Genomic DNA, 27425 nt, shown 5'->3' with positions numbered 1-27425 from the left:
TTCGCTCCAAATAACATGCCTACTTTATTCTTTGGTTCGGTGCGATCGCGGTGATACCAAATTTATACAGGTTTTATTGTGTTTTAATTCATTTTCAAAAATTAAACGAATGTGTACAAAAAAGAAAAAAAATTTTTTGCCATCTTCTGACGCTAATAACTTTTTCATACTTTGGCGCACGGAGATATGTGAGGGGTAATTTTTTGCGAAATGAGCCGACGTTTTCATTGCTACCATTTTGAGGTCTGTGCGACATTTTGATCATTTTTTATTTAATTTTTTATGTTATGTAAAAAGGTGTAAAAGTCGCATTTCGGACATTTGGGCGCCATTTCCCGCCTTGGAGGTCACCGCCGCCCGTAACCGTTTTTATATTTTGATAGATCGGGCATTGTGGGACGCGGCGATACCTAATGTGTCTGTGATTTTTACTGTTTATTATGTTTTATATCCGTTCTAGGGAAAGGGGGGTGATTTGAACTTTTAATATTTTATACATTTTTTTTAATTTTTTTTTCACTATTTTTTAGACCATCTAGGGTACATTAACCCTAGATAGTCAGATCGCTCCTACCATATACTGCAATACTTCTGTATTGCAATATATGGCATTTTTGCAGCACATTCATTACAATGAGCCACTGGCTCATTGTAACGAATCTGCAGATGCCAGATAGTCTCGGGTCAAACGAAGACCTGAGGCTACCATGGCAACCGATCGCCGCCCCCCGATGACGTTCGGGGTTGCGGGGATCGTAATAAAGGCGGTATAGGAGGGGTTAATAGCCGCGATTGGTGCAAGCACCGACCACGGTTATTAGCGGTGGGGGTTTGCTGCAATATGCAACAACCCCCACCTCTGTATGAAGAGGACTCAGCCCGTGAGCCCTCTTCATACATCCCTTATACCTCTGCGCTGTAGAGCTACGGCGCAGAGCGTTAAGGGGTTAAAGGCATGCGGAGACTGAGTGTGATGTCGCACATGGCGTTTTGAGCACGTTTTTGGCCCGTTCTTAAGCAGTCCGTCAAAAACAGCATGCATTAATAAATGCGTGCGTTTTTGAAAGAACGCATACGTTTTTTGAAAACGCATTCGTTTTTGAATTAAGATAATTGGTCAAACCTGTCAAAAACGGGTTGAAAAAAATCTGATGGAACTTAAAGGGAACCTGTCATCAAAAATTGGCCCAATGAACCGCTACCAGTATTTTGTCAAGCAGCTGAACATCTTCCAGATCATGTTTCTTTCATGGCCTAGTGTGCTGGGATCAGCCAGAAAATCAACTTTGAAGTGAGATGTTAATTGGTTGTATCAAGTCAGCGATGAGGAGAGTTCAGCACTGAAGTCACGCTCTCCCTGCCTCTCAACCTGGACATTGTGCGCCTTCAGGAGATCTGGTCATGATGTCCCTGGACACATAATTACAGCGAAGGGGGTGTTCTAAGACATGGAAAGCTTGACTTCAGTGTTAAACTCTCCTCCTCCTTGACTTCATAAAACTAATTTACACTCACTTCAAAGTTGATTTTCAGGATGATGCCACCACACTGGGCCATAAAAGGCCTAAATTTCTAGCTGCTCCTTATTGTCACCCAATGAATACACCCAACCGCTCATCACTACTCTAAGCTCATTTACATATATCCAGCTACTTCTCTCTATCTGCAGAATCCGTGCAATGTCATTATTTACTTGCACAGATACATTGTTAGCAGATAGTAGCTACAGAGAGATCTTATTCTTAGGTTTTCCCAATACACTAGCACAAAAACGTATCAGTGCAGATCTATACAGGACTACACAGGGCCATATATTTTATTGTGTTATATTAACATGATACCACCTGCTGGTAGAAATATTAAATGCAGAATAGGGAAGAATAATTAAGGAGCTGCCCAAAGTACAAATGCATCAGCATAGGCTGTGGCAGGAAGAACATGTTAAAGGGATCAAGTAAAATGAAAGAATAATATAAGCAAGAAAACTACCTCCCCTTATATACCACAATACCAGGCAAACATATCATGAAGCTATACTAAACTCAGTATATATATGCACTACATCCCATCAAAATATGTCTGATGTTATACAGGCAGTCCCCGGGTTACATACAAGATAGGGTCTGTAGGTTTGTTCTTAAGTTGAGTTTGTATGTAAGTCGGAACTGTATATTTTATCATTGTAATCCCAGCCAGAACTTTTTTGGTCTCTGAGACAATTGGATTTTAAAAATGTTGGGTTGTCATAAGAATCAATATTAACACTAAAGCTTCATTACAGACACATTTGATAACTGTTTCAGCTGTTTATTATAGCCTAGGTCTAAAGTACAAGAAATTACCAATATCCAGAGGTCCGTTTGTAACTATGGGTCGTATGTAAGTTGAGTGTTCTTAAGTAGGGGACCGCCTGTAAAGTTATAAAGATATAACAATCTCCCTTTGTTCAATATACCAATATCTGCTCTATAACATGCTTCCTGTACACTATGTACAATCTACTAAACTCCCATTGCTTTATAATATTACCCGCTGACTCTTTGTACCTCCTGCTCTTTAACATGCTGCCTATGGCTACTACACTATGTCCAATCTGCTCCACACATATTGTTTTCAAAGATGCTACCAGCTGATGGGCTACTTTGTACAATCTCCTCAGCTCCTCCTGCTCTATAACATGCTGTCTGCAGAAAGGACACTATGTAGAATCTGCTTCGCTCCTCCTGCTCTATAACATGCTGTTTGCAGAGAAAAACGTATCATCTGCTCATCTCCGCCTGCTCTATAACATGCTACCTGTATGTATAAAAGCGATACACGCTTCCAGCTCAAAGACACAGCTTGCTGCTGCACTGACCTGTGCACAACAGACAACAAGCTGACCCTCTCCTAGGAGACCATCACAAGAAACTGGTAGGTTTTCCCAGCCAAGTTTTACTTTCTAACCTTGTAGCAAAACCACACTGTAATAATCTACCATAAAACATATACCACATCATCATTGTAAAGAAAAGATAATTTTATTTTCTTTGCTATATAGGAGTTACATACTGGGGCTTAATTACAAAGACTTTGGGCCTTTTTTTGGGGGGGGGGGGTCTATGTAATTAGTTTGGTTCTGGTGCTGTAGCTTGTTTCTGATGTATTCTCTATGTAGTAAGGTTGGTTCTGACAATGTAATTATGTAATGAACTTGATTGTGATACTGTATATAAATGGTAAACCTGGTTCTGGTTAAATAAATGGTAAACTTGGTTCTTGTATTATATCTTTGTAACTGGTTTTATTTTGGTGCCATATGTGTGTAGTAAGCTTTGTTCCAGCTAAGTTTGGAATGGAAAAAATCTGGGGTTACAAATATAAAATATACAGTTCCGACTTACATACAAATTCAACTTAAGAAAAAACCTACAGAACTTATCTTGTATGTAACCCAGGGACTGCCTGTATTAGATCATTTTAAAACTGTAGAGTGCTTGGGGGCCCACAATTTCCAAACAGCCCAGGAACCCTGAATGCATCTCTGTATAGAACTTCAGATTTCCCCCAAACTGTAATAGAACGGTTACACGGATTGGTGATTCAAAGACATCTGGACCGGAATAGTCAAATCCCAGGGTACTGTTAGCAGTCATCCCTTAATGAATCAGATTATCAATAAGGTTTTGGTTGTCTATCATCTTGTAGTTATGACCTTTGCATTGAACGTAGTGGAAGCCTATGTTGAACTTTGTTTTGTCTTCCAGTGAAGTGCCATCCGTCCAATCATTATAAAGTACAAGGTACAAATATCAACAGCAGATAATTTTTGTTTTTTGCTTCATGCACATGTTTTAGTCCTGCCAAGCTCTCCGCAGAATGACCTAGTACTACCCTGTGGTGTGCAGCTTATCGTATCTAGACAAGCAGTTAATGAAATAAAGCAGGATCTCATGAAGACCAGAACGTTCACCAGCTCATAGATAGCACAAGAGACCCTGAGCACAGACAACAAATAAAACCGTACGTCCACTAAAAGGTCTTGCTTACAAAAAGTGTCTTTGATGAGGGTGACCTTTCAAGGTTCGCTCGACTTGGATTCTCCAGCAACATTTATTTGACCTTTCTTTATGTGGTTTTATACCTTGTTCTAGGTAACTAGCTAGAAGAATATTCCTACCTGTCTGTAGTTGTTTTTAAGTCTATAATATTGCTACATCTGCATCTGAGTGAATTATTAAACAAATTTTCCAGGAATTATGTTATACCCTGTAAGGGCCAGGACAAAAAAGTATCAAAGTAAAAAAAAGTGTAAATGTCCTGCTTTAGCTATCGGTTCCCATGTTCCTCTGGTACCTCCCATATATGATACTTGTGTGTGAAAGCTTTGACGAATGAGTGGCCTCCTTGTTTGCAGGATGTGATAATGTTTTGTGTTATCTATACCATTTCAAAAATGGCCTCCTTTCTTCTATAATCAACTTTTAAAATTATGCTCTAAGGGGCGTTGCCATGGACCCTACATGCTTTAGCTTCTCAGGTGCAGGAGCACTTCCTCTCTCCTACTGACTAACAACCCGTGGTGCTACAACACTTCTACCAGAGCCTTTCTGTCTCATTAGCATAATTGTAAAAGTTGATTTTTTTAAGAAGAAAAGAGGCATGGATAACAAATATAAGATTACCACAGTCACGGTCTCTGCATCTATGATAAAGTGACCCTGGTTTATCAGGATTGATTTTGACTATATATTTCCCTTATAAAAGAATGGTTCCCACAGGGGTCTGGGATTCTTGATGTCACCCACTGAGTCAGCCACTAATTGGCTAAAACTGGTCCTCTGATCCCCCCCGGGTGCCTCTACCGATGACTAGAAGTACCAGTACAGTATGGGAACCGGGAGCCGAAGCAGCATAGTACAGGCTTTTCTTTTTGGTAACCCCTCCCCCGACTGCCAAGGTTTTTCCTAAACACCTGGAAATCCCCTTTAAACAAACTGGGCCGCATTTACCAAACTAGTGCAAACCGCATTAGGTGCAGTTTGCCTGTCGAGTGTGCAGGGTGCTTCAGATTAATCAAAACTGGTGCATGGTCTTTATTAATGTGGTGCCCCCTGCACTGCTCTAGAAGTGTGCACCTTTAACATAGACTGTGGGACACAATTCTGTCCAGTCGCAGTAATAAATGTGATGCACGGTCTGACTCTGCACCAGAACCCCCTTGTATGTGCAGAATTTCGTGTCACTTGACAAATACATGTGCAAGCAGTTTGCACAATCTTTTCAGCGCAAAGTCAGACAGAAAACTGGCGCAAACGCTTAAATGATTGCGGGGCCATTGTGTAACGGAGGCAGACTGCTTCTTACATTTTTAAAGAAATGGTTAAACAGAGACTAAAAAAGTTTAAGAAAATTTCAGATTTAAAAAATACAAGCTCAGCTCTTCCACTACTGTCATACTGAGTATTTATCTATCCGTGCAGCCTATGAGAGTCTCAGGAATGATGCCGAGAACGAGATCAGGAGATGGAATGATTCTATATTCACAAGTAATGTAATATTTTCAGCAGTTTGTATAAAAATGTGGGGGAGTAAAACGATCAAAGCATTAAAGTATGCTGGTTAGATTATTCCAGCTCCTAATAAAATAATATTGTGACAGTAGTACATTGAGATTTATTATCATGGGAAGTGACACACTGTCCTTATGCAGATTTGTTTCTTACATATCTGGGGTTCAAAAAAAAATATATATAAAAGTCTAGAAGTCGACCTATAAAAACTTTATATGATAATTTACCGCAATGAATGCTGGGACATATATATACATATGGGCCTACATTTACAATGGCCCTTGCACCAGTTTTCTGTCTGACTTTGCACATTCTTTTTTTTGCAAACTGCTTGCACGGGTATTGAAGAAGTGTCCGCGCCACATTTGTGTCGTGGCCGCACTATTCTTCATGTGACATAAATTTCTGCACTGAAGGGGCCGTTCAGGTGTTCCGTTGGCCGTGTGACACATTGGGGGTCATTTCCTAAGGGCCCGATTCGCGTTTTCCCGACGTGTTACCCGAATATTTCCGATTTGCTCCGATTTCCCCTGAATTGCCCCGGGATTTTGGCGCACACGATCGGATTGTGGCGCATCGGCGCTGGCATGCACGCAGCGGAAATTGGGGGGCGTGGCCGATCGAAAACCCGACGGATTCGGAAAAACCGCCGCATTTAAAACAAAAAATCTGTCGCAGAGCTTGCACTTACCTTCACTCAGCCCGAGCCGGTGAACTCCAGCGCGTTCCGATGCTTTACAGCGCAGCAGCGCCACCTGGTGGACGGCGGAGGAACTACCTTAATAAATCCCGACCGGACCCGAATCCAGCGCAGAGAACGCGCCGCTGGATCGCGAATGGACTGGGTAAGTAAATCTGCCCCATTGTCTTAACACCTGATGAAGGCTTCGGCTCGGAGCCGAAACTCATAGTGGACTATTTATTCAATAAAAATAGTTAATTCCTAGTCCCTTTCGAGTAACTTTACTGGACGACGCAGCGCCAGACGAGACCATCTACTCCTTGTGCAGTGCTCAATCCTGCTGATCCACCATTGTGGGTAAGCGGACCATAAAAGAAATCTCATGGCAAGCAGCGTTTCCCGACCTTCAAGGACCTAAGAGGGACCTTGTTTTCTGATACGTCTAGATCCTACTCCTACCTGGTGAGCGTTGACACCACATACCTTTCACCGCATGTAGTCAAAAATCACTTGAGTCTCTTTGCACTTTCTCTTTTATCTCCTGTTTGTGGTTCATCGTTCCCTGCACGAGTGGAAAGCCTCCGCCAAGAGGACACACTCGAACACAGTAATTTTACATTTATCATGCAAATTTATCCGACAGAAGTTTGTCGCGTGGCCCAAGGTAAATGTGCACCAAAAAAGTATTGAACTCTGTTGGTACAGTGCAGGGAGCACCAGATTCGTCAAGAATGGGCACCAGAAATCCTGAAATTGGCGCCCCCTGCACACTACATAGGCAAACTGCACATAGTACACACTGCACTGCTCATAGTAAATGTGCCCTCTGAATTAGGCTTCAAATACAAATGTGGAAAGCTCCGGACTTGAGATAAAGTCATAGAAGCCATTTTTTTTACTGCAGTAGGATTTATCATCTATGTCTGATTGCTGGGGGTCTGACTGCTGTGACCCCTGCTCATTGCCACTTTGTCTCCTGATGGCTATTCTTGTCCTCCTACAGAGGTCTGCGGTCATCCCATTATAACCAATACCTGACAATGGAGATGAAAAGAGCTGACAGGAGATAAGATGGCACAGCACTTTCCGAGTGCCCCTGCCATATAGTGATCACCATGGTCACCTTTATGAATAGTCACTGAAGGCGTTTGCTAGCGACATGACATCAATGTCTCTCCCTCGTGTGTCTCCACAACACTTTTTATATCTGAATGTAATTCTGCAGCGGAAAGGTTGAACATTTGACTTATGAAGTCTGGGAAATCTGGGAATAATTTGCAGACAACGGAGCCAGAAGCTTCTGTGATGTGGCCAGGAGCCCCTGATGATCATTTGCATAATATTAGAAAACTTTCAGAAAAAGATAATGGATCCTGTTTCTGGAGGCACGCCCCAGCTTGGTGCTTGGTTTAGAAGGACGGCATCCATGTGGTAGATTTCTGAATCCGGCACAAAACTCGTGTCCAAGAATGAAATCTAAACCGGGTCGGACCTAGCATATATATTAGCTAAAACCTTTGCCATTATTCTTGCACAGGCTATAGTAATTAAGCTGCTACACTGTCCCTCCACATCTACATTTTGTAAGAGTAATGTGTGAGGAGGAAAACACTAAAAACATTGCAATTCCTAGCCGTGAACCAGAAATTGGGATGTTTTTCATGCCTTAAACATCAGAAAACTGGCATACAAGGCATGATAAATCTGCTCCGATGCACTCGATTTATGCTTCTGAAAATCCTTAAGAAATCTGCATTAAATTTGCTAAAAACTTTGCAAACAGTATTTATGAAGATTTCATCCTTCTTTTTTCGAAAAATGATGTAAGATGATGGGGGGGGGGAGAGGTTAAAAAACACATGCAGAAGTCTTTCATCTGAAAGCAGCAAATACAAAATAATAAATTAAACCTTCTGTGTAGCTGCAAATATTATTTCCGAAATATAAAGGAGCCTTTTGTTTCATTGTAAGCGCTTGATATTCATAGTTGTCATATATTTCACACTGAAGTTATCACAAATGACTGTAGGTGTGTTCACATTCTGTCTTACAAACGTCAATCGTTGTCAAGGATACAGGACAAAGTGGTGTCACCATCACGCTGATAATATCGGGTGCCCTCACTTGATCATATATTTTGGAATATTGCGGAGGTTCCAAATCCATACACTTGACTTGTCTGGTTTTACTAAAAATCTAATGTTGACAAGCCTGACATTTTACAGGCTATGATCACCTTATCATCGGAAATTCCAAAAAACTGTGAAAACGCTAGCTAATGCAAAAGCAATTACGTTAAACAGTGAGATTATCAACAACTATCTGCTTACAATACTTACAATGGTTCTCTATATGTAGCCTTAAGGGTCTTAATGTTGATTTCTTACACACTGAATTAAAGACATTTTTCTCTATTGTAGGTTTCTAAAGCAAAAAGGCCTTAAAGGGAACCTACCACCACGAATCTACCTATAAAGGTAGATCGGGTGGTAGGTGGATGTATGGGACGTGAGGATAGCCCTTTTTAGAGCTAATCCTCACGTCCCCGCTAGCATACCATAAACTTTATTGCCCTAATATGTTAATTTAATTAAGCGGCTACCGGGGCGTGGAGTAGCCGGACACGAGGCTACACGGCGCGGCTACTCCACGCCCCAGTAGCTGCTTTTCCCCGCCTACCCTGTGATCTTCGGCGCGCAGCTCCTGGCAGCTGCGCGCCCTCGTCCGAGAAGCCGGAGTTCTGCGCATGCGCAGTAACTCCGGCCAAGATGCGCGATCTCGGGAACGAGGCCGGAGTTACTGCGCATGCGCAGAACTCCGGCTTCTCGGACGAGGGCGCGCAGCTGCCAGGAGCTGCGCGCCGAAGATCACAGGGTAGGCGGGGGAAAGCAGCTACTGGGGCGTGGAGTAGCCGCGCCGTGTAGCCTCGTGTCCGGCTACTCCACGCCCCGGTAGCCGCTTAATTAAATTAACATATTAGGGCAATAAAGTTTATGGTATGCTAGCGGGGACGTGAGGATTAGCTCTAAAAAGGGCTATCCTCACGTCCCATACATCAACCTACCACCCGATCTACCTTTATAGGTAGATTCGTGGTGGTAGGTGCCCTTTAAAGGGGTTGGCCACTTATACTAAACTTTAACAGGGTAAGTTTAAGACCCTAATAAGGTCATCCATATTATACCTACTCTCCTAAAATTTTCTAAAAGCTGCTGGGCGGCATGACTTCAGGCTTCCTGTCACGTCCTGTGTCCTGCTGGCTTCCGGTGGATGGAGGGGACCATGCAATAATTACTGTCCACATGCCCCCCAGTTATAACCATTCCAAGGACATCCGCACCTCCAACCACTGACATGCCAATATCGACATCTAATAATAACCACATCCACCCTCCCCACTATCAGTTCTTGAATACCCAGCAAACACCTCCATCCATACGGACATCCTAAAACATTTCATTCCAATCCAACACCATAGTGTACTTCCATGTGTTTTATTCACTTAATTCATCTATACACATCCCCTCCGTAGTAAATAACGCATTATCGTGCATACATCAGAATAGTGTGTCGCCACTAGCCCGGCTGACATCCTATCTGTTTTCACTCCCAGTGCACATGCGCCATATTCCAGCATCTAACAAAACCCGTAACCACACTCCAGCAGTAAATCGCCGCTAATCACGGCCGACATTGTATTGGTTTCTACCTGCAACGGGCATGCGCTGACTCCCACATCAGACAGCTGTAAACATCTCGTTGTATGTGCCACTTGCATTCTAAATCAGAGAATTCCATATGAAAACATATTTATTTGTATAAAGAACAATTAATTTATTGATTTATTGTTATATTACCGTATATACTCGAGTATAAGCCGACCTGAGTATAAGCCGAGACCCCAAATTTCAACACAAAAAACTGGGAAAACCTATTGACTCAAGTATAAGCCGAGGGTGAGAAATGCATTGGTCACAGCCTCCAAGTATATAGCCAGCAAGCCCCCAGTAATATACAGCCAGCCAGCCCCCTGTAGTTTATAGTCTGCCAGCCCCTCTAGTGTACAGCCTGCATAGTCCCTGTAGTATACAGCCTGCCCAGCCCCTGTAATATACAGCCTGCCCAGCCCCTGTAGTATACAGCCTGCCCAGCCCCTGTAGTATACAGCCTGCCCAGCCCCTGTAGTATACAGCCTGCCCAGCCACTGTAGTATACAGCCAGCCATCCCCCTGTAGTATACAGCCTGCCCAGCCCCTTTAGTATACAGCCTGCCCAGCCACTGTAGTGTACAGCCAGCCATCCCCCTGTAGTATACAGCCTGCCCAGTCCCTATAGTATACAGCCTGCCCAGCCCCTGTAGTATACAGCCTACCCAGCCACTGTAGTATACAGCCAGCCAGCCCCCTGTAGTATACAGCCCACCCAGCCCCTGTAGTATACAGCCTGCCCAGCCCATATAGTATACAGCCTGCCCAGCCCCTGTAGTATACAGCCTGCTCAGCCACTATAGCATACAGCCTGCCCGCCCTTGTAGTATACAGCCTGCTCAGCCCCCTTTCCGATGTCCCCCGTAGGTTCTCTTCTGTCTCCGATGCTCTGGTGCCGCCTCAGGTCCTTCGGTTCTCTTCGGGTTCTTCCGCTCCTCTTCAGCACCTCTTCAAGACGTTCCGCTCCTCTTCGGGTCTTCGCGCTCGGCCGGCACACAGAATGACGTCAGCAGTTGCCAACGTCATTGTTTGTGAGTCGCCGACATCCCGAGGGGACCCAAAGAGGAGCGGAAGTTCCCGAAGAGGAGCAGAAGAGGAGCGGAAGAACCCGAAGAGGATCCAAAGGACCCGCGCCAGCATCACAGCATCAAAACAAACGTAGGACCTACGGGTGACGTAGGAAAGGTGAGTATTTGAGCACAAATTTTGTGCTGAAAAACTCGGCTTATACTCGAGTATATACGGTAAGTACAGATGCATCAACTCCTTATGTACAGCTATGTTAACACCTTATATATTTTTATCTATTTAAGTACCTACATTTTTAACACTTTGTGTATTTTTATTTAACCATTTAATTATTTACTTTATTTGTGCGTACTCGTCAACTTGTCCATGTACCTTCATCCATTCCTTCATACAATTATCTGCCCTTACTCAAACACAATATGAGATAATATATTCTATTCAGCACGGTTACAAATGCAATCCTACCTGTTTATTCACTGATGCGTATAAACAACCCGATCAGGTATTTACGTTTCTCTTTAGAAATGCACCCAGTACCATTACTATTGTCGTTGTTCTCCTTTTTATCCTATTGTATTTTGTATTTTTATTCATGTTTTTTAGTCTAATTTCACTTGATAAAGGAGTTTATATGACTCCAAAATGCGTTGTGACCCAAGATATTAAATAAACTTTTCACCAAACCTAAGGACGTGAAGCTGCTGATTCACTGTGTGCGCCCTCCCTGACAGTCCCCCACGCACTCCACTAGATCTTGATCCAGACTGTTCTGGTCACCGCATCTCGACAATGACTGTCTTAAGGCAGCACCTAAAGATACCCTCACCGGACCCTAACAAGTGACAAATAGTGTTGTGCCTAACTTAGCACAACCGTATCTGGTAAGCCTCCGATCGTATATATATCTTGAATACCATCATTTTATCCTTTAACAATACTACTTTACGAGGTCTACTTGATCTCTCCTTGTCTGCCTTCCTATTTTTATGCCAGTAGGCACAGCCCACTCCATACCCTGGAAGACAGCAGTACATGGGACATCACAGGAGGTTTGTAGTCCTCCTGCCTGAGGGTCCCATGACCTCTGGCTCCTGGCAAACTTTAAAGAGATCCTGTCATTAGTGACCTCCTTCCCCCACAAATCATGCACAGTATCTTTTAGATGCATGTTCTACTGATGCCTCTATAATAATAATTCTATAATAATTCTTTATTTTATATAGCGCACACAGATTATGCAGCGTTGCACAAAGCATGTCAAATTGGTCCATGGGATTAGAGCCAATGGGGCTCATTTACTAAGGTCTCCGCAGCGGCACTTTTGTCAGGATTCCCGAATTTTTCCATTTTGCGCCAAATTCTGACAGGATTTTGGCGCACATGATCGGATTTTGGCGCCGGCTTTCACACGACAGAAATCAGCGGGCGTGGCCGCCGGACACGGATCCCGACGGATTCAGAAAAACTGTGAAATTTAAAAATGAAATGTGTCGCAAGATCAAGCACTTACATGCACCGAGAAGAAGCAGGTGAACTCTAGCGGACCTTGGTGCAGCAGCGACTCCTACTGGATATCGGGCGCACGACCTTAGTGAATTCCGGCAGAACCCGAATCTATGTCGGACAACGCGTTTCGGGATCGCAAATGGGCAGTGTAAGTAAATGAGCCCCAATATTCTTCGAAAAAAGACTTTCAATTGATGCCCTCTCTCATGGAGGGAGGAAGCTGCAGTATACAGTTAAGATACCCCACCCTAACCATTGACAATGCTATTCTAAACCCCCTCACTGAGGGTAAGGTAAGTGTTTCCCTCAACCCCCACCTTCCTGAGGGAATGGTTAATGATGTAGTAGAGCTGAGTCTTAGAAAGGCACTGACTCTTTCTCATCTGCTTTGCCAACATAAGGAATTCTTTTCGACAAGTCACATGTCTCTCTCCCTCAATGTTCCAGCAAGGCATTGTGTAGCATTTTCTACCCCTGTTAATAAGTATACAGAGCTGTATATGTCAGTAGTTGAATATTGGCAGATGGTCTCTAAGTACTAGTTCCATACATGGTGGTAGCAGCGATACCTGTCAATCAGGAATAGGGAGGGGCAGTGCAGGGAACAATGAATATGCAGGACTCACTTTCTGTGCTTGGACTCATCGTCACACATCAGGTGAGTTGCCTATAAATTTACAAACGTATTCAACACTAGCTGTAGCTCCCGGCATTGGTAATGACTGCTCTTAGCTGTAACGAAATAGAATGGGTTAACAAAAAATATTTTATATGTATCTATAGATATAGACTGTCTCTGTCACTGACCGTCTCATCTGTCTCTCATTCTGGCAATCTCATTCCAGTGACTGTCTTTCTCTAGCACTGTCATTCCAGTGACTGTCTTTCTTGGGCACTGTCATTCCAGTGACTGTCTGTCTCAAGCACTTTCATTCCAGTGACTGTCTGTCTCGAGCACTCTCATTCCTGTGACTGTCTGTCTCAGGCACGCTCATTCCAGTGACTGTTGGTCTCGGGCACACTCATTCTAGTGACAGTCGGTCTCGGGCACTCTCATTTCAGTGACTGTCGGTCTCGGGCACTCTCATTCTAGTGACAGTCGGTCTTGGGCACGCTCATTCCAGTGACTGTCGGTCTCGGGCACTCTCATTCCAGTGACTGTCGGTCTCGGGCACTCTTATTCCAGTGACTGTCTTTGTCTCTGACACTCTCATTCCAGTGACTGTCTCTGTCTCCGACTATCACTTTGTCTATAAAGAGATTTATCAGAAGTGTCTGAGAGCAGAATAATAAATAATAATAATAATTCTTTACTTTGCATAGCGCCTACAGATTCCGCAGTGCTGCACAGTACTTGCCAAATTGGTCCCTGCCCCCTTGGGGCTCACAATCTAAACATCCTAACAGTATGTTTTGGAGTGTGGGAGGTAACCGGAGGACCCAGAGGAAACATACAAACCTAGGACTCCAGTGCTGCAAGGCAGAAGTGCTACTCACTCAGCTACCATGCCCATGACATTCAATATGAGCTCAAGTTTAATTTTCCCACAGCTGTTTATAAAATTACAGCTGAGCTCTGATTAGTTTCCATGGGCATCTGGAACAGTTTTCCCTAAAATATTTCTGATAAATCCCCCCTACCTCTGTATCCCTATCCATCTTACCTCACACATAAGTGTCATACTCATTGCCTACAGTAACCAATCACAGCTCAGAGCTCATATTAATGACCTGTGGCAGAACAGCAACCATTTGAATGCCAGATTCTCTTTTAACAGAGTAAATATAATATCGGAAATTACATTAAAAATGCTTTACTATATCTGTTACAAAGTGCTGGGAGTTCTTTGCTAGGGCTGAAATATCCAACAAACACTTTTGAAGAGTTTTTAAAAGTTGAACTATAAACTACAATTGATGTGTACAACTAGCACATTTACTAAGGGCTAAGTAGCTCCTGTGATGTTTTTAGTGGCAGGTCCTCTATCCCTAACTAGTTCTTCAATGTATGGTTGATGGAGAAGACTGTGTCCTTGTAGACATCATTGTACTGATCAAATGTCCTGAAGTTCAGACCCCCACTAACCAAACATTAGAGAGGGTTTTAAGCTTTAAAATATTGTTGATCCATCCATGAGATCATTAATTTGAGGAAAGTCCAATACGATCAGCTGTTCCCATCATGCAGAGGACAGAGATGGAAGAGGTCAGAAAAGAGCTCTCGCTTCATTCTTTGTGTCATCAACTGGCAGATCCTGTTTCGAGCATCAGACCCCAACCTATCTGATATTGATGACCTACCTTATGGATTGTTGATCAATAACTGAAAACTGGATAAACCCATTTAATAGGCTATTCTAGACTGGAAACCTATCCATTATTCAGGAGATTTCCTTGGGGTGGACAGTTTATTCATACAGAACTTGAGTAACAATTCACCAAAAATGGATAATTAAATAAAATTATTGAAAACCTGCTGTGTTATCCTTTGATCTCCAGTTTCCCTCTTCATTTCTATAGAATTCCACCAGCTGACTCTATGGTCATTTATGAGCGCAATATTTACACACTTCTAACCACACTTTGGGGAAAGTAAAAATTAGCAAACTCCATCAAGAATGGCTTGATCCCCACCCACCGGCAGCACCAGGTCCATGCGCATTAGCAGTGCATACACTATTTTGGGTGCTGGCAGTGGGCTGGCTGGCTATATACAGGGCTGGCTGGCTATATACAGGGGACTGGCTGGCTATATACAGGGGACTGGTTGGCTATATACAGGAACTGGCTGGCCATATACAGGGGCTGGCAGGCTATATACAGGGGCTGGCAGGCTATATAAAGGGGACTAGCTAGCTATATACAGGGGACTGGCTAGCTATATACAGAGGACTGGCTAACTATATACTGTGGGCCAGTCAGACAGCTGGCTATATACATGGGACTCGCTGGCTACATACCGGGAGCTGGCCAGGATTGGTTCCAGGTATCAGTAGGCCCCTGGGTGACAGAGCCTCAGTGGGTCCCTTTGCAGTGAACTCACATGGCATCATTAAAAATTCAGAAAGTAAAACAGTCTCCTGTTCCCTAAATATTCCCTAATTTATCATACCAAAGAGCCCCCGCATGGTTATTTTATATACAGCCCCCTCGTGGTTATTTTATATAAGCCCCCCCTCACACCCTATGGATTCATTATATACAGCCCCTCTCACCCCCATGGATTTGTTATGTACAGCTTTATGTGGGTCCCTCCAGCAGCTCTGGCCCTGGCCCTTGCTCAGGGATGGCTAGTGTGGGCACTGGCCCTGGGGCTGGCTATATACTGGGGGACAGGGGATAGCTTGCTGTAAACCATAGCTAGTGCTATGACCATTGCATTTTCCACTCTAGGCTTATATTCGAGTCAAAAGCTTTTCCCAGTTTTTTTGCGGTAAAATTAGGGGCCTCGACCATGGGGCAGTTGCTATATGACCCACAGTGTCAGGAGGCCCCGGCATCCGAAGAATGGAGGATATGTATTATTATATTGCATATTACACTGCACATTGTACAGCATATGTATCAGTGCATAAATGTGTGTGCATAAATATATGTAAGAATGTATAAATGTGTGAGTATAGATATAGGTATATTTTTTAAGGGGGTAAAGGGGCCCAATGCTGAAGTGTGCTATGGGGCTCTGCCATTTTAGGTTACGTCCCTGAACTAAAATATAGCAAAAAATGTGTGGATTTCGCTCTACTGTGCATAAATTGCTTTAGATTTTCATGGATTTCAGGGAAATAAATGCTTTCCCCTATATTATTATTATACTACAATACAGATTTTCCCATATGTAGTCTATGCACTATGTGTATATCTTATATCTGACACTACAGAAGAATTATACTCAATCATTAGGAAATATAACCAATACAGCAGCTCTGGTCATTACAGAATCAATATTACACTTCACCATCTATATAATGATGGCACAGTCTACACAGGCGGACTACAGACTAATAGGATACACAGGGAATGCCGCTGAGAACAATTACCTTCTGTCATTCAATCACCTTTGTCACTTTGTAGCAATAGCTAATTCTTTCTGAAAACAGAACATGAAAATAACAAATATGAGCCCATTCCCGAGAGCAAGAAGATCTTACACCGTGAAGTTTCTTGTGCCATTTGTAAATCAATAGCACCAGTCAATGCCTTCCACTAATGGCCCTGGAGTTTCAATTTTTTTTAAGGAAATGTGTTACAAGAATGATGAGAATAATACCTTGTGAGGTTTTATCCTAGAGATGTCAGACATGGAAAGTTAACGTAATGCAGACCTGGAGACCGCCATCTGCCATAATACCGCAATGAAGGGTCAAATGTGAATTTAAAGGGATCGCAACAGATCATAGTGATTGCAGTAGAACAGTGTCTGTCCCTCTAATGGACATTGTTTATTCGTACTTTACACAGACATCACATCGATTTTAGAGGAACAATCATAGCCAACAATAAAGAGGTTGGGAGTGGTATTACAGAGAAGTGCTTTTAAAAATAATGTTATCATTAGGGAATAGAGATGAGCGAACATGCTCGTCCGAGCTTGATGCTCGGTCGAGCATTAGGGTACTCGAAACTGCTCGTTGCTCGGACGAATACTTTGCCCGCTCGAGAAAATGGCAGCTCCCGCCGTTTTGCTTTTTGGCGGCCAGAAACAGAGCCAATCACAAGCCAGGAGACTCTGCACTCCACCCAGCATGACGTGGTACCCTTACACGTCGATAGCAGTGGTTGGCTGGCCAGATCAGGTGACCCTGGGATAGACTAGCCGCTGGCCGCGCTGCTCGGATCATTCTGTCTCTGGATGCCGCTAGGGAGAGAGCTGCTGCTGGTCAGGGAAAGCGTTAGGGTGTTCTATTAGCTTACTGTTAGGCAGGAGTGATTCTCAAAGAACCCAACAGCCCTTCTTAGGGCTACAATAACGTTCTACTTTTTTTATTTTAATTTGCATCTTTTACCATTTTGTGAGGAATTAGAAGGGGGACTTGCTACCGTTGTGTTTAGCTCTTAGTGGCACACATATCCATAGCAAAGACCGAAGTGGGAAAATTCAGTAGGGGTTGGATTTCTATTAGGCAATAACTCAGTGTCATCTCATCTGGCATAGTAGTGTGCTTCCTTTGATACTTGGCTAGAAAATAGCCATAGGAGAATACAAATAGCTTCTTGAAGCCTACAGTAGCGTTCTATATATTTGATTTCTGGTTGATCTGCTGGTGGCTGTAGTTTCTGCAGTGCATGTACTTGCCAATTCTGAGCAATTTGTAGTGAGACTTGCGACCGCTGTGTTCTGCGCTTAGTGGCGCACATATCCATAGCAAAGGCTGAAGTGGGAAAATTCAGTAGGGGTTGGATTTCTATTAGGCAATAACTCAGTGTCATCTCATCTGGCATAGTAGTGTGCTTCCTTTGATACTTGGCTAGAAAATAGCCATAGGAGAATACAAATAGCTTCTTGAAGCCTACAGTAGCGTTCTATATATTTGATTTCTGGTTGATCTGCTGGTGGCTGTAGTTTCTGCAGTGCATGTACTTGCCAATTCTGAGCAATTTGTAGTGAGACTTGCGACCGCTGTGTTCTGCGCTTAGTGGCGCACATATCCATAGCAAAGGCTGAAGTGGCAAAATTCAGTAGGGGTTGGATTTCTATTAGGCAATAACTCAGTGTCATCTCATCTGGCATAGTAGTGTGCTTCCTTTGATACTTGGCTAGAAAATAGCCATAGCAATAGGATAGGATTGTTTGGTTCTAAAAACTCAAAAAAAAACAAAAAACACAAAAAAAAACAAAAAACACAAAAAAAACACACAAAAAAAAAAAAAAAAAGTAAAAAAAAAAAAAAAGTTATAACTCTCATTTTAAAAATGTTTAACCCCAGGGCTAGGGGTAGAGGACGAGGGCGGGGACGTGGGCGTCCAACTACTGCAGGGGTCAGAGGCCGTGGTCCTGGGCGGGGTGAGACACCACCTGCTGATGAGGGAGCAGGGGAACGCCGCAGAGCTACACTCCCTAGGTTCATGTCTGAAGTTACTGGGACTCGTGGTAGAGCACTGTTGAGGCCAGAACAGTGCGAACAGGTGATGTCGTGGATTGCTGACAATGCTTCGAGCAATTTGTCCACCACCAGTCAGTCTTCCACGCAGTCCACCCATGTCACCGAAATCCCCACTCCTCCAGCTCCTGCACCTCAGCCTCCTCCCCCCCAGTCTGCCCCCTCCCAGGAAAATTTGCCATTTGAACCGGCATACTCTGAGGAACTGTTTTCTGGACCCTTCCCACAGTCACAAACCACTTGTCCGGTTGCTGCTGAGCAATTTTCCGATGCCCAGGTTTTCCACCAGTCACAGTCTGTGGGTGATGATGACCTTCTTGACGTAGTGGAAGTGTGTAAAGAGGTGTCCGACGATGAGGAGACACGGTTGTCAGACAGTGGGGAAGTTGTTGTCAGGGCAGGAAGTCCGAGGGGGGAGCAGACTGAGGGATCGGAGGATGATGAGGTGACAGACCCAAGCTGGGTTGAGAGGCCGGGTGAACACAGTGCTTCTGAGACGGAGGAGAGTCCTCGACCTGAACAGGTTGGAAGAGGCAGTGGTGGGGCCAGACGGAGAGGCAGGGCCAGAGCTGGTGCATCAGCGCCACTGTCAACTAGTGAAGCTCCCGTGGTGAGGGCTCTTGCGGCGAGGGCTAGATCTTCAGAAGTGTGGAGGTTCTTTAAGGAAACACCGGATGACCGACGGACTGTGGTGTGCAACATTTGCCAAACCAGGCTCAGCAGGGGTTCCACCACTACTAGCTTAACTACCACCAGTATGCGCAGGCATATGAATGCTAAGCACCCCACTCAGTGGCAACAAGCCCGTTCACCTCCGGCCGTGCACACCACTGCTCCTTCCCCTGTGTCAGCTGCTAGTCAGCCCCCTGCCCAGGACCCTGGCCCAAAAACCCCATCGTCGCCTCCACGATCCTCCACAGCATCCACCAGCGTTCAGCTCTCCATACCCCAGACGCTGGAGCGGAAACGCAAATATAGTGCAACCCACCCGCACGCCCAAGCCCTTAATGTGCACATCTCCAGATTGCTTAGCCTGGAGATGCTGCCCTATAGGCTAGTAGAGACCGAGGCCTTTCGCAACCTCATGGCGGCGGCCGCCCCTCGGTATTCGGTCCCCAGCCGCCACTACTTTTCCCGATGTGCCGTCCCAGCCCTGCACCAGCACGTGTCAGACAACATCATCCGTGCCCTGACCAACGCCGTTTCTGACAAGGTCCACCTGACCACGGACACGTGGACGAGTGCTGCCGGGCAGGGCCACTATATATCGCTGACGGCACATTGGGTTAACTTGGTGGAGGCTGGGACCGAGACTGACCCTGGGGCTGCTCATATACTGCCGACGCCGAGGATTGCGGGGCCTACCTCGGTCCAGGTGTTTCAGGCCTACTATGCCTCCTCCTCCTCCCACCCCTCCTCCACCTCCTCCTCCGAACTACCATCCGTGGGCACGGCGCCATCAGTCGGTAGCTCTAGGCACAGCAGCAGTGCCGTCGCTAAGCGACAGCAGGCGGTGCTCAAACTGCTGAGCCTAGGCGACAAAAGGCACACCGCCCAAGAGCTATTACAGGGCATCACGGCGCAGACTGATCTGTGGCTGGCACCGCTGAACCTCAAGCCGGGAATGGTTGTGTGTGACAACGGCCGTAACCTGGTGGCGGCTCTGCAACTCGGCAGACTGACACATGTGCCATGCCTGGCCCATGTGTTAAATCTGATAGTGCAGCGTTTCCTCAAGACATACCCCAATCTGTCTGATTTGCTCACGAAGGTGCGCCGCATCTGTGCGCATTTCAGGAAGTCCAGCCCAGATGCTGCCACTCTCAGGGCAGCGCAGCGCCGCCTCCAACTGCCCGCTCACCGACTGTTGTGCGACGTGCCCACGAGGTGGAATTCAACACTGACCATGTTATCCAGAGTTTACCAGCAGCGCAGAGCGATTGTAGACTGCCAGATGTCAACTTCCACCAGAACTGGTAGTCAGGTCAGTCAGCTTCCTCAAGTCTACAATGAGGAGTGGACGTGGATGTCTGATATCTGTCAGGTGCTGAGTAACTTTGAGGAGTCAACACAGATGGTCAGTGGCGATGCCGCCATCATCAGCCTCACCATCCCGCTGCTTGGCCTGTTGAAAAACTCTCTGGTCAGCATGAAGTCGGAAGCTTTGCGCTCGTCACAAGAGACGGGGGAAGAATATTCCCTTGTTGATAGCCAAAGCACCCTGAGGTCTGTTTCTCAGCGCATATCGGAGGAGGTGGAGGTGGAGGAGGATGAGGAGGAAGAGGAGGAGAATGTTGGCGAGACACAAGAGGGGACCATTGTTGAGTCCTTCACTGTTCAGCGTGTATGGGCAGAAGAAGAGGAGTTGGAGGAGTTGGAGGAGGAGGAAATGGACAGTCAGGCCAGTGAGGGGAGTGAATTCTTACGCGTTGGTACTCTGGCGCATATGGCAGATTTCATGCTAGGCTGCCTATCCCGTGACCCTCGCGTTCAAAGAATTTATTCCAGCACCGATTACTGGGTGTTCACTCTCCTGGACCCACGGTACAAGCAAAATCTTGCCACTCTCATCCCTGCAGAGGAAAGGAGTGTGAGAATGCATGAATACCAGCAGGCCCTGGTGCACAAGCTGAAACAGTATTTCCCTTCTGACAGCGCTAGCGGCAGAGTGCGTAGTTCTGCGGGACAAGTAGCGAGGGAGAGTAGGCGAGCAGGCAGCTTGTCCAGCACTGGCAAGGGTACGCTTTACAAGGCTTTTGCCAGCTTTATGTCACCCCAGCAAGACACTGTCACCTGTCCCCAGTCTCGGCAGAGTAGGGCTGATCTTTACAGAAAGATGGTGAGGGAGTACGTAGCTGACCATACCATCGTCCTAAATGATCACACAGCTCCCTACAACTACTGGGTTTCAAAGCTGGACATGTGGCACGAACTGGCGCTGTACGCCTTGGAGGTTCTTGCCTGCCCTGCCGCTAGCGTCTTGTCCGAGCGGGTTTTCAGTGCAGCTGGTGGCATCATCACCGATAAGCGTACACGCCTGTCGACTGACAGCGCTGACAGGCTGACGCTTATTAAAATGAATAAAGGCTGGATTTCTCAGAATTTCCAATCTCCACCAGGTGAAGGAAGCTCAACCTGAATAATTGATCCACTCCTCCTCCTCCTCCTCATTTTCCTCCTTCTCCTCCTCTTTGTACAGTAAAGCAGAGGAAAATGGCTATTTTTTGACAGGGCCCACTGGCTCTTGCTATACTTCATGCATTTAATTTTTCTGGAGGGCCACCTACCCGGTCCTCTGTTTGAAACAATTTTTGTGAGTGCCACATACAGGCACTCAATCTATTCCATTTTTCTGGAGGGCCACCTACCCGGTCCTCTGGTTTGAACAATTTTTGGGACTGCCACATACAGGCACTCAATCTATTCCATTTTACTGGAGGGCCACCTACCTGCTCCTCTGGTTTGAAGAATTTTTGGGACTGCCACATACAGGCACTCAATCTATTCCATTTTACTGGAGGGCCACCTACCTGCTCCTCTGGTTTGAAACATTTTTGGGACTGCCACATACAGGCACTCAATCTATCCCATTTTACTGGAGGGCCACCTACCTGCTCCTCTGGTTTGAACAATTTTTGGGACTGCCACATACAGGCACTCAATCTATTCCATTTTACTGGAGGGCCACCTACCTGCTCCTCTGGTTTGAAACATTTTTGGGACTGCCACATACAGGCACTCAATCTATCCCATTTTACTGGAGGGCCACCTACCTGCTCCTCTGGTTTGAAACATTTTTGGGACTGCCACATACAGGCACTCAATCTATCCCATTTTACTGGAGGGCCACCTACCTGCTCCTCTGGTTTGAAACATTTTTGGGACTGCCACATACAGGCACTCAATCTATCCCATTTTACTGGAGGGCCACCTACCTGCTCCTCTGGTTTGAAACATTTTTGGGACTGCCACATACAGGCACTCAATCTATCCCATTTTACTGGAGGGCCACCTACCTGCTCCTCTGGTTTGAAACATTTTTGGGACTGCCACATACAGGCACTCAATCTATTCCATTTTACTGCAGGGCCACCTACCTGCTCCTCTGGTTTGAACAATTTTTGGGACTGCCACATACAGGCACTCAATCTATTCCATTTTACTGGAGGGCCACCTACCTGCTCCTCTGGTTTGAACAATTTTTGGGACTGCCACATACAGGCACTCAATCTATCCCATTTTACTGGAGGGCCACCTACCTGCTCCTCTGGTTTGAAAAATGTTTGGGACTGCCACATACAGGCACTATCCAAATTAAATTGTCTCCATAGCAGCCTCCACACGTTGTCTCCATTCCTACCTCCAAAAGTCGTCCATATAGCTGCCTCCATACATCGTCCCTTTATCAAACGAGGTGTGTCAGGCAGAAATTTGGGTTGTTTTCATGGATTCCACATCAAAGTTGTTAACTTTGTCGCCACCCTGCTGTGTAATCCACAAAATATACTTGCAAACTTTTACCATTTAGGGATATTATTTCAGCGCTTCTTGCGCATCTGTTTACATTCCCCTCACCCGCCATATCCTAAACTTATAAGAACGCTACTACACTTGATCTTATACAAAAGTGCTGTTTGGGGAGTAGCCTAGAGACAGGGGCTTGGATTTGCGAAAGCTCGCCTGGCAGCGGAGCGCCAGCTCCATGCGCATCATGCGCTTCTTGCGCATCTGTTTACATTCCCCTCACCCGGCATATCCTAAACTTATAAGAACGCTACTACACTTGATCTTATACAAAAGGTTCTTAGAAGTGCTGTTTGGGGAGTAGCCTAGAGACAGGGGCTTGGATTGGCGAAAGCTCGCCTGGCAGCGGAGCGCCAGCTCCATGCCAAGATCCAACTAACATAGTTTTAACTGCAGCACCTTTAATCTACTACTAGTTCACTGCCTCCATACATGGTCCCCTTATCAAACGAGCTGTGTCAGGCAGAATTTTGGGTTGTTTTCATGGCTTCCATGTTAACTTTGTCGCCACCCTGCTGTGTAATCCACAAAATATACTGGCAAACTTTTATCATGTACCGATATTATTTGAGCACTTCTTGCTCACCTCCTTTGGTTCCTCTCTGCCACCCATTGGTTTGAAGCCTGAGTCCATTTAGGGTATGTCGCCATGACACTCTCTAGCCTGCTGCCGCTGCCTCTGCATGCCGTCCCCTATAGTGTCAGGGTCAATTATTGCATGTTTTAGATGCTATCTAGCTTCATTCTGTCACTCTGTCATGGCCATGCTGTTGCCCATAATTTTGGCATAATGGTGCGTTTAAGCAGCCTCAGAGGCATCCATGCATGCTGCCCCTGCTGTTTCCTGTCCATTTCCGTGGTGTTTCCATCCTTTTCTGAGGTTCCCAGGTGTTTGGCCAAGCTTCCCTGTGCAGAGCCTTGGTCCCCTTGAAAAATGCTCGAGTCTCCCATTGACTTCAATGGGGTTCGTTATTCGAGACGAGCACTCGAGCATCGGGAAAAGTTCGTCTCGAATAACGAGTACCCGAGCATTTTAGTGTTCGCTCATCTCTATTAGGGAACCTTTGTTAAATGAAGGGTCTGGCCCTTTAAATTAGCCATCATTTCTAGAACACATTTTCTCAAAGGGGTTGTCCTATGACAGTAACTTATATTCTTAGCACAGGAGCCCAATGATTAGGAAAAAGGGCCGTGAAAATCACCCCCTGAAGGCAGTAGTTACTTGTAATATGGGTGGTTTGGGCATATTGCTACCCAAAGAACCAACCAAATATGATATTGCCCTATAGACACAATAAAGAAAGGACCTCTAGTTTAGCCATAGTTTTACTATAGCTGTGTGCAGGCTCTCAGCACAAATAGGAGCGCATTTAGTGAAAACTGCTTGCACAGGTATTTAAGAAGTGCCCAAGCCACATATGTGTCGCACGTGACCCTTTTGTGTCTCGACTGCACTTTTCTTCATGCGACACAAATTTCTTAATTGAAATGAGTGTTCCACTGCACTGTCGAACCAATGCACCACATTTAACATGCAAAGTCCCACAGAAGTGTGTCACACGCCCCATGTTAAAGGGCAGTGTAGGGAGTGCTAAAATCATGAAAAACGGGCACCCCAATTTATGAATCTGGCGCCCTCTGCACACTAAAGGGGCAAACTGCACTTCAGCAATCTCCATCAGCTCCATAGAGATGAACGCAGCAGAACGGACATGCACAGACGTCTGCTTCATTACATTCTGGGAGCAAAAAGGGGTTTAATGGACCCCATCAGACCCACCTCCCCCCCCCCGTTCTTGTGACCTGTAGAGGTTTCCTCAATGAGACCCCCACCGATCAGCAAGGTAGGCCCTATCCTGTAGATTGGGAATATCTTGATTGGTGGGAAAACCCCTTTAAACTACAGAACTGAAAGCCAACAGAAGGAACACTCTTTTCCTGAGAAGCCTAGTTCTTGTACAAAACATAACATATCTTAAACACTTAAAATATCAAACCCTTAAAAAAGATTTTGTCCCAAAATTGTCATACAGACCCAGTGCCCATTGTAGTCTTAATTAAAACCCTGCCATGGGACTACCCATAGAAGTCAATAGAACACCGTTGCTCCATTCACAGGAGTCTTGCAGTCCCATAATCTGTGAATAACTGTGGATCCTCCCATGATTTATAATTTATCTGGTGGAAAAGGGATACATTACATTTTCTGAAATGCAGTAGATAAAGGGATGAATGGTTATCGATATCTGATGACAAGATGTAACTGAAAATAGGCCAATGATTGTGAAAATTATCAGCAAGCTATATTCCTGGGAATGGTTGTTCCCAATAATTGGCTCCTCATTGGGCAATAAACAAGCAAAATGCTCACATGTTGGCATATTTTATGTAATAGAAAAAAATATTAAATGTTTGCAGCAAATCTGCCCAAAATAATGGAACTATATGAATAAAGAATAATCACACAAAGTATAATTCAGGCTCCTACTTTTCCAACGATCGTTCCAGGTAAATAGAGATAAATGAGAGCTGGCCCAAATGCAGTAATGACTTGTACTGTTAGCTCTTCTTCCTCATAATAGATGCTCACAGGAAAAAAGTTATAGTTTTCAAAATATAAAATTGAATTAGTTCTAGGACCTAAGATGTGTAATAACAAGCAGTTTTCATTCTTCATTAATGTGGACAAAGAAGGGAATAGACACATAAGAAAGGAAAGTTCAGACCATACTTGAGGTGAGGTCCATCCTGAGAAAATATGGTGATCCCTCCTTCAGCAGGGTGGCCTTGTCCCAAAGCTGGAGATATGCGCATGCACAATAGAAGAGAATGAATTTGGCACATGCGCATATTGGAGACAAGGCCGCGCAGCTGAAGGGGGGAGAGAGCTGAAGACGCACTGGTAGGCAGGATTGACAAAGACTACTGGGGCTTTGAGTAGCCTTTACTCCTGCTCTAAGGAGGGGCTACTCCACACCCCAGTAGTCTCTGCTGATCATTTACATATATTAAAGATATGGATTTTATATGAAATACTGAGATACTGAATGTAATGGATATACAATAAAATTTTGAGAAAAAATTGTGAGAACCTTAGCAGCAACCTACCATCGGATCTACCTTATTTGGTAGATCCGTGATGGTAGGTTTCCTTTAAGGGTTAAATTTCGACCATCTTTTTCATCTTTGGATCTTTAAAACCAACCTTGAGTTTATATACATTTTTAATAGTTTTTACCAGTGGTACATTTCCTTTTAGCCAGCACATAATGAAAAAATAAATAAAAAAAAATGTTGAAAAAAATCTGTACATTATTACATACAACACAAATGTCCTTTACAAATGACTCAGATGGCTCCATTCCCAGATACAGTGGTGGAATTTAGAATGATTTATATATTTACACACAGAAATAACTTATAGTTGGTAACATATGCTTAGAAATTATATCTCACACATTTACTATCTTTGCAGAAGCTAAAATGTAAATTTAGCAAAAAGTCAGTCCTACTTTTTCATCGTCCTCCGTAAACGGGGCTCCTCCAGGGGTCTTGTTTATGGCCTGGGCGACACCGATAATTTCCCCATCACTATTCTGTATCGGCATACACAACAAAGACTTTGTCTTATATCCAGTTAGTTTGTCTATTTCATCACTGAATCTTCTGTCCTACAAGAGAGAGGAATATTAATCTAAAATATAACAAAAAACTGCAATGGATTTTATATTATATATTCAGTTATTCCTTTAAATTTCATTATTTATAGATTTTTTGTTATAAATTATTCTATATATATCATTTTTATTTATTCAATATTTCATTTTTGTTGTATATTATTCTGTACAAGGTCGGACTGACCAACTAGTATACCAGGGCAACCCCGACCCGCCACAACGGACACCTGCTGCCTCTGGCCCTATGTGCAGCAGACTCATTGGCAGGCTGGCACTATAAGTTGACATCAACCTACCTGCTGGCATCACAGCAGCACATAGCAGCAACAGCAGAGGAAGGAGAGAGGTGACGAGAGAGTGCCCACAATATGAGGGGGAAATTAAGGGCCACAATATGAGGGCGAGATGAGAAGGGCCACTATAAGACGGTGGAATAAGAGGGAGACCACAATATGAGATTTGACATGCAAATTGTGTCGCTTGCCCTATGTTAAAGGTGGACCACATAAAAGTTGGTGAACTCTGGGGGAAGCGAAAGAATTCATGATGTCTGGCGCATGATATTTATGAATCCGACGCAGCATTATACACGGAAAGAGCACTTTTTGTGAAGTTTTCGTCTTTCTAGGTAAAGGTGCCCCAGATCT

At 44.7% G+C, this 27425-nt stretch overlaps 1 protein-coding gene across 2 annotated transcripts in view; it reads right to left on the bottom strand.

Moving 5' to 3' along the window:
- The window catches only part of PDE11A (phosphodiesterase 11A), a 372295-nt gene that overhangs the window by 273659 nt on the left and 71211 nt on the right, over positions 1-27425 (bottom strand). For both annotated transcript variants that reach the window (XR_011849439.1, XM_072121624.1), the window contains exon 2: positions 26614-26772. Coding sequence is in view for 1 of the 2 variants with exons in the window: in XM_072121624.1 (XP_071977725.1) it covers positions 26614-26772 (159 nt within the window). In the remaining variant the exon portion in view is untranslated. The remainder of the gene's footprint in view (positions 1-26613; positions 26773-27425) is intronic.

This window comes from Engystomops pustulosus, chromosome 8, assembly GCF_040894005.1.
Source record: "Engystomops pustulosus chromosome 8, aEngPut4.maternal, whole genome shotgun sequence".
NCBI classification, from domain to species: domain Eukaryota; kingdom Metazoa; phylum Chordata; class Amphibia; order Anura; family Leptodactylidae; genus Engystomops; species Engystomops pustulosus.
The sequence above is the reverse complement of the archived record's forward strand: the minus strand, read 5'-3'. Positions and strand labels throughout refer to the sequence as shown.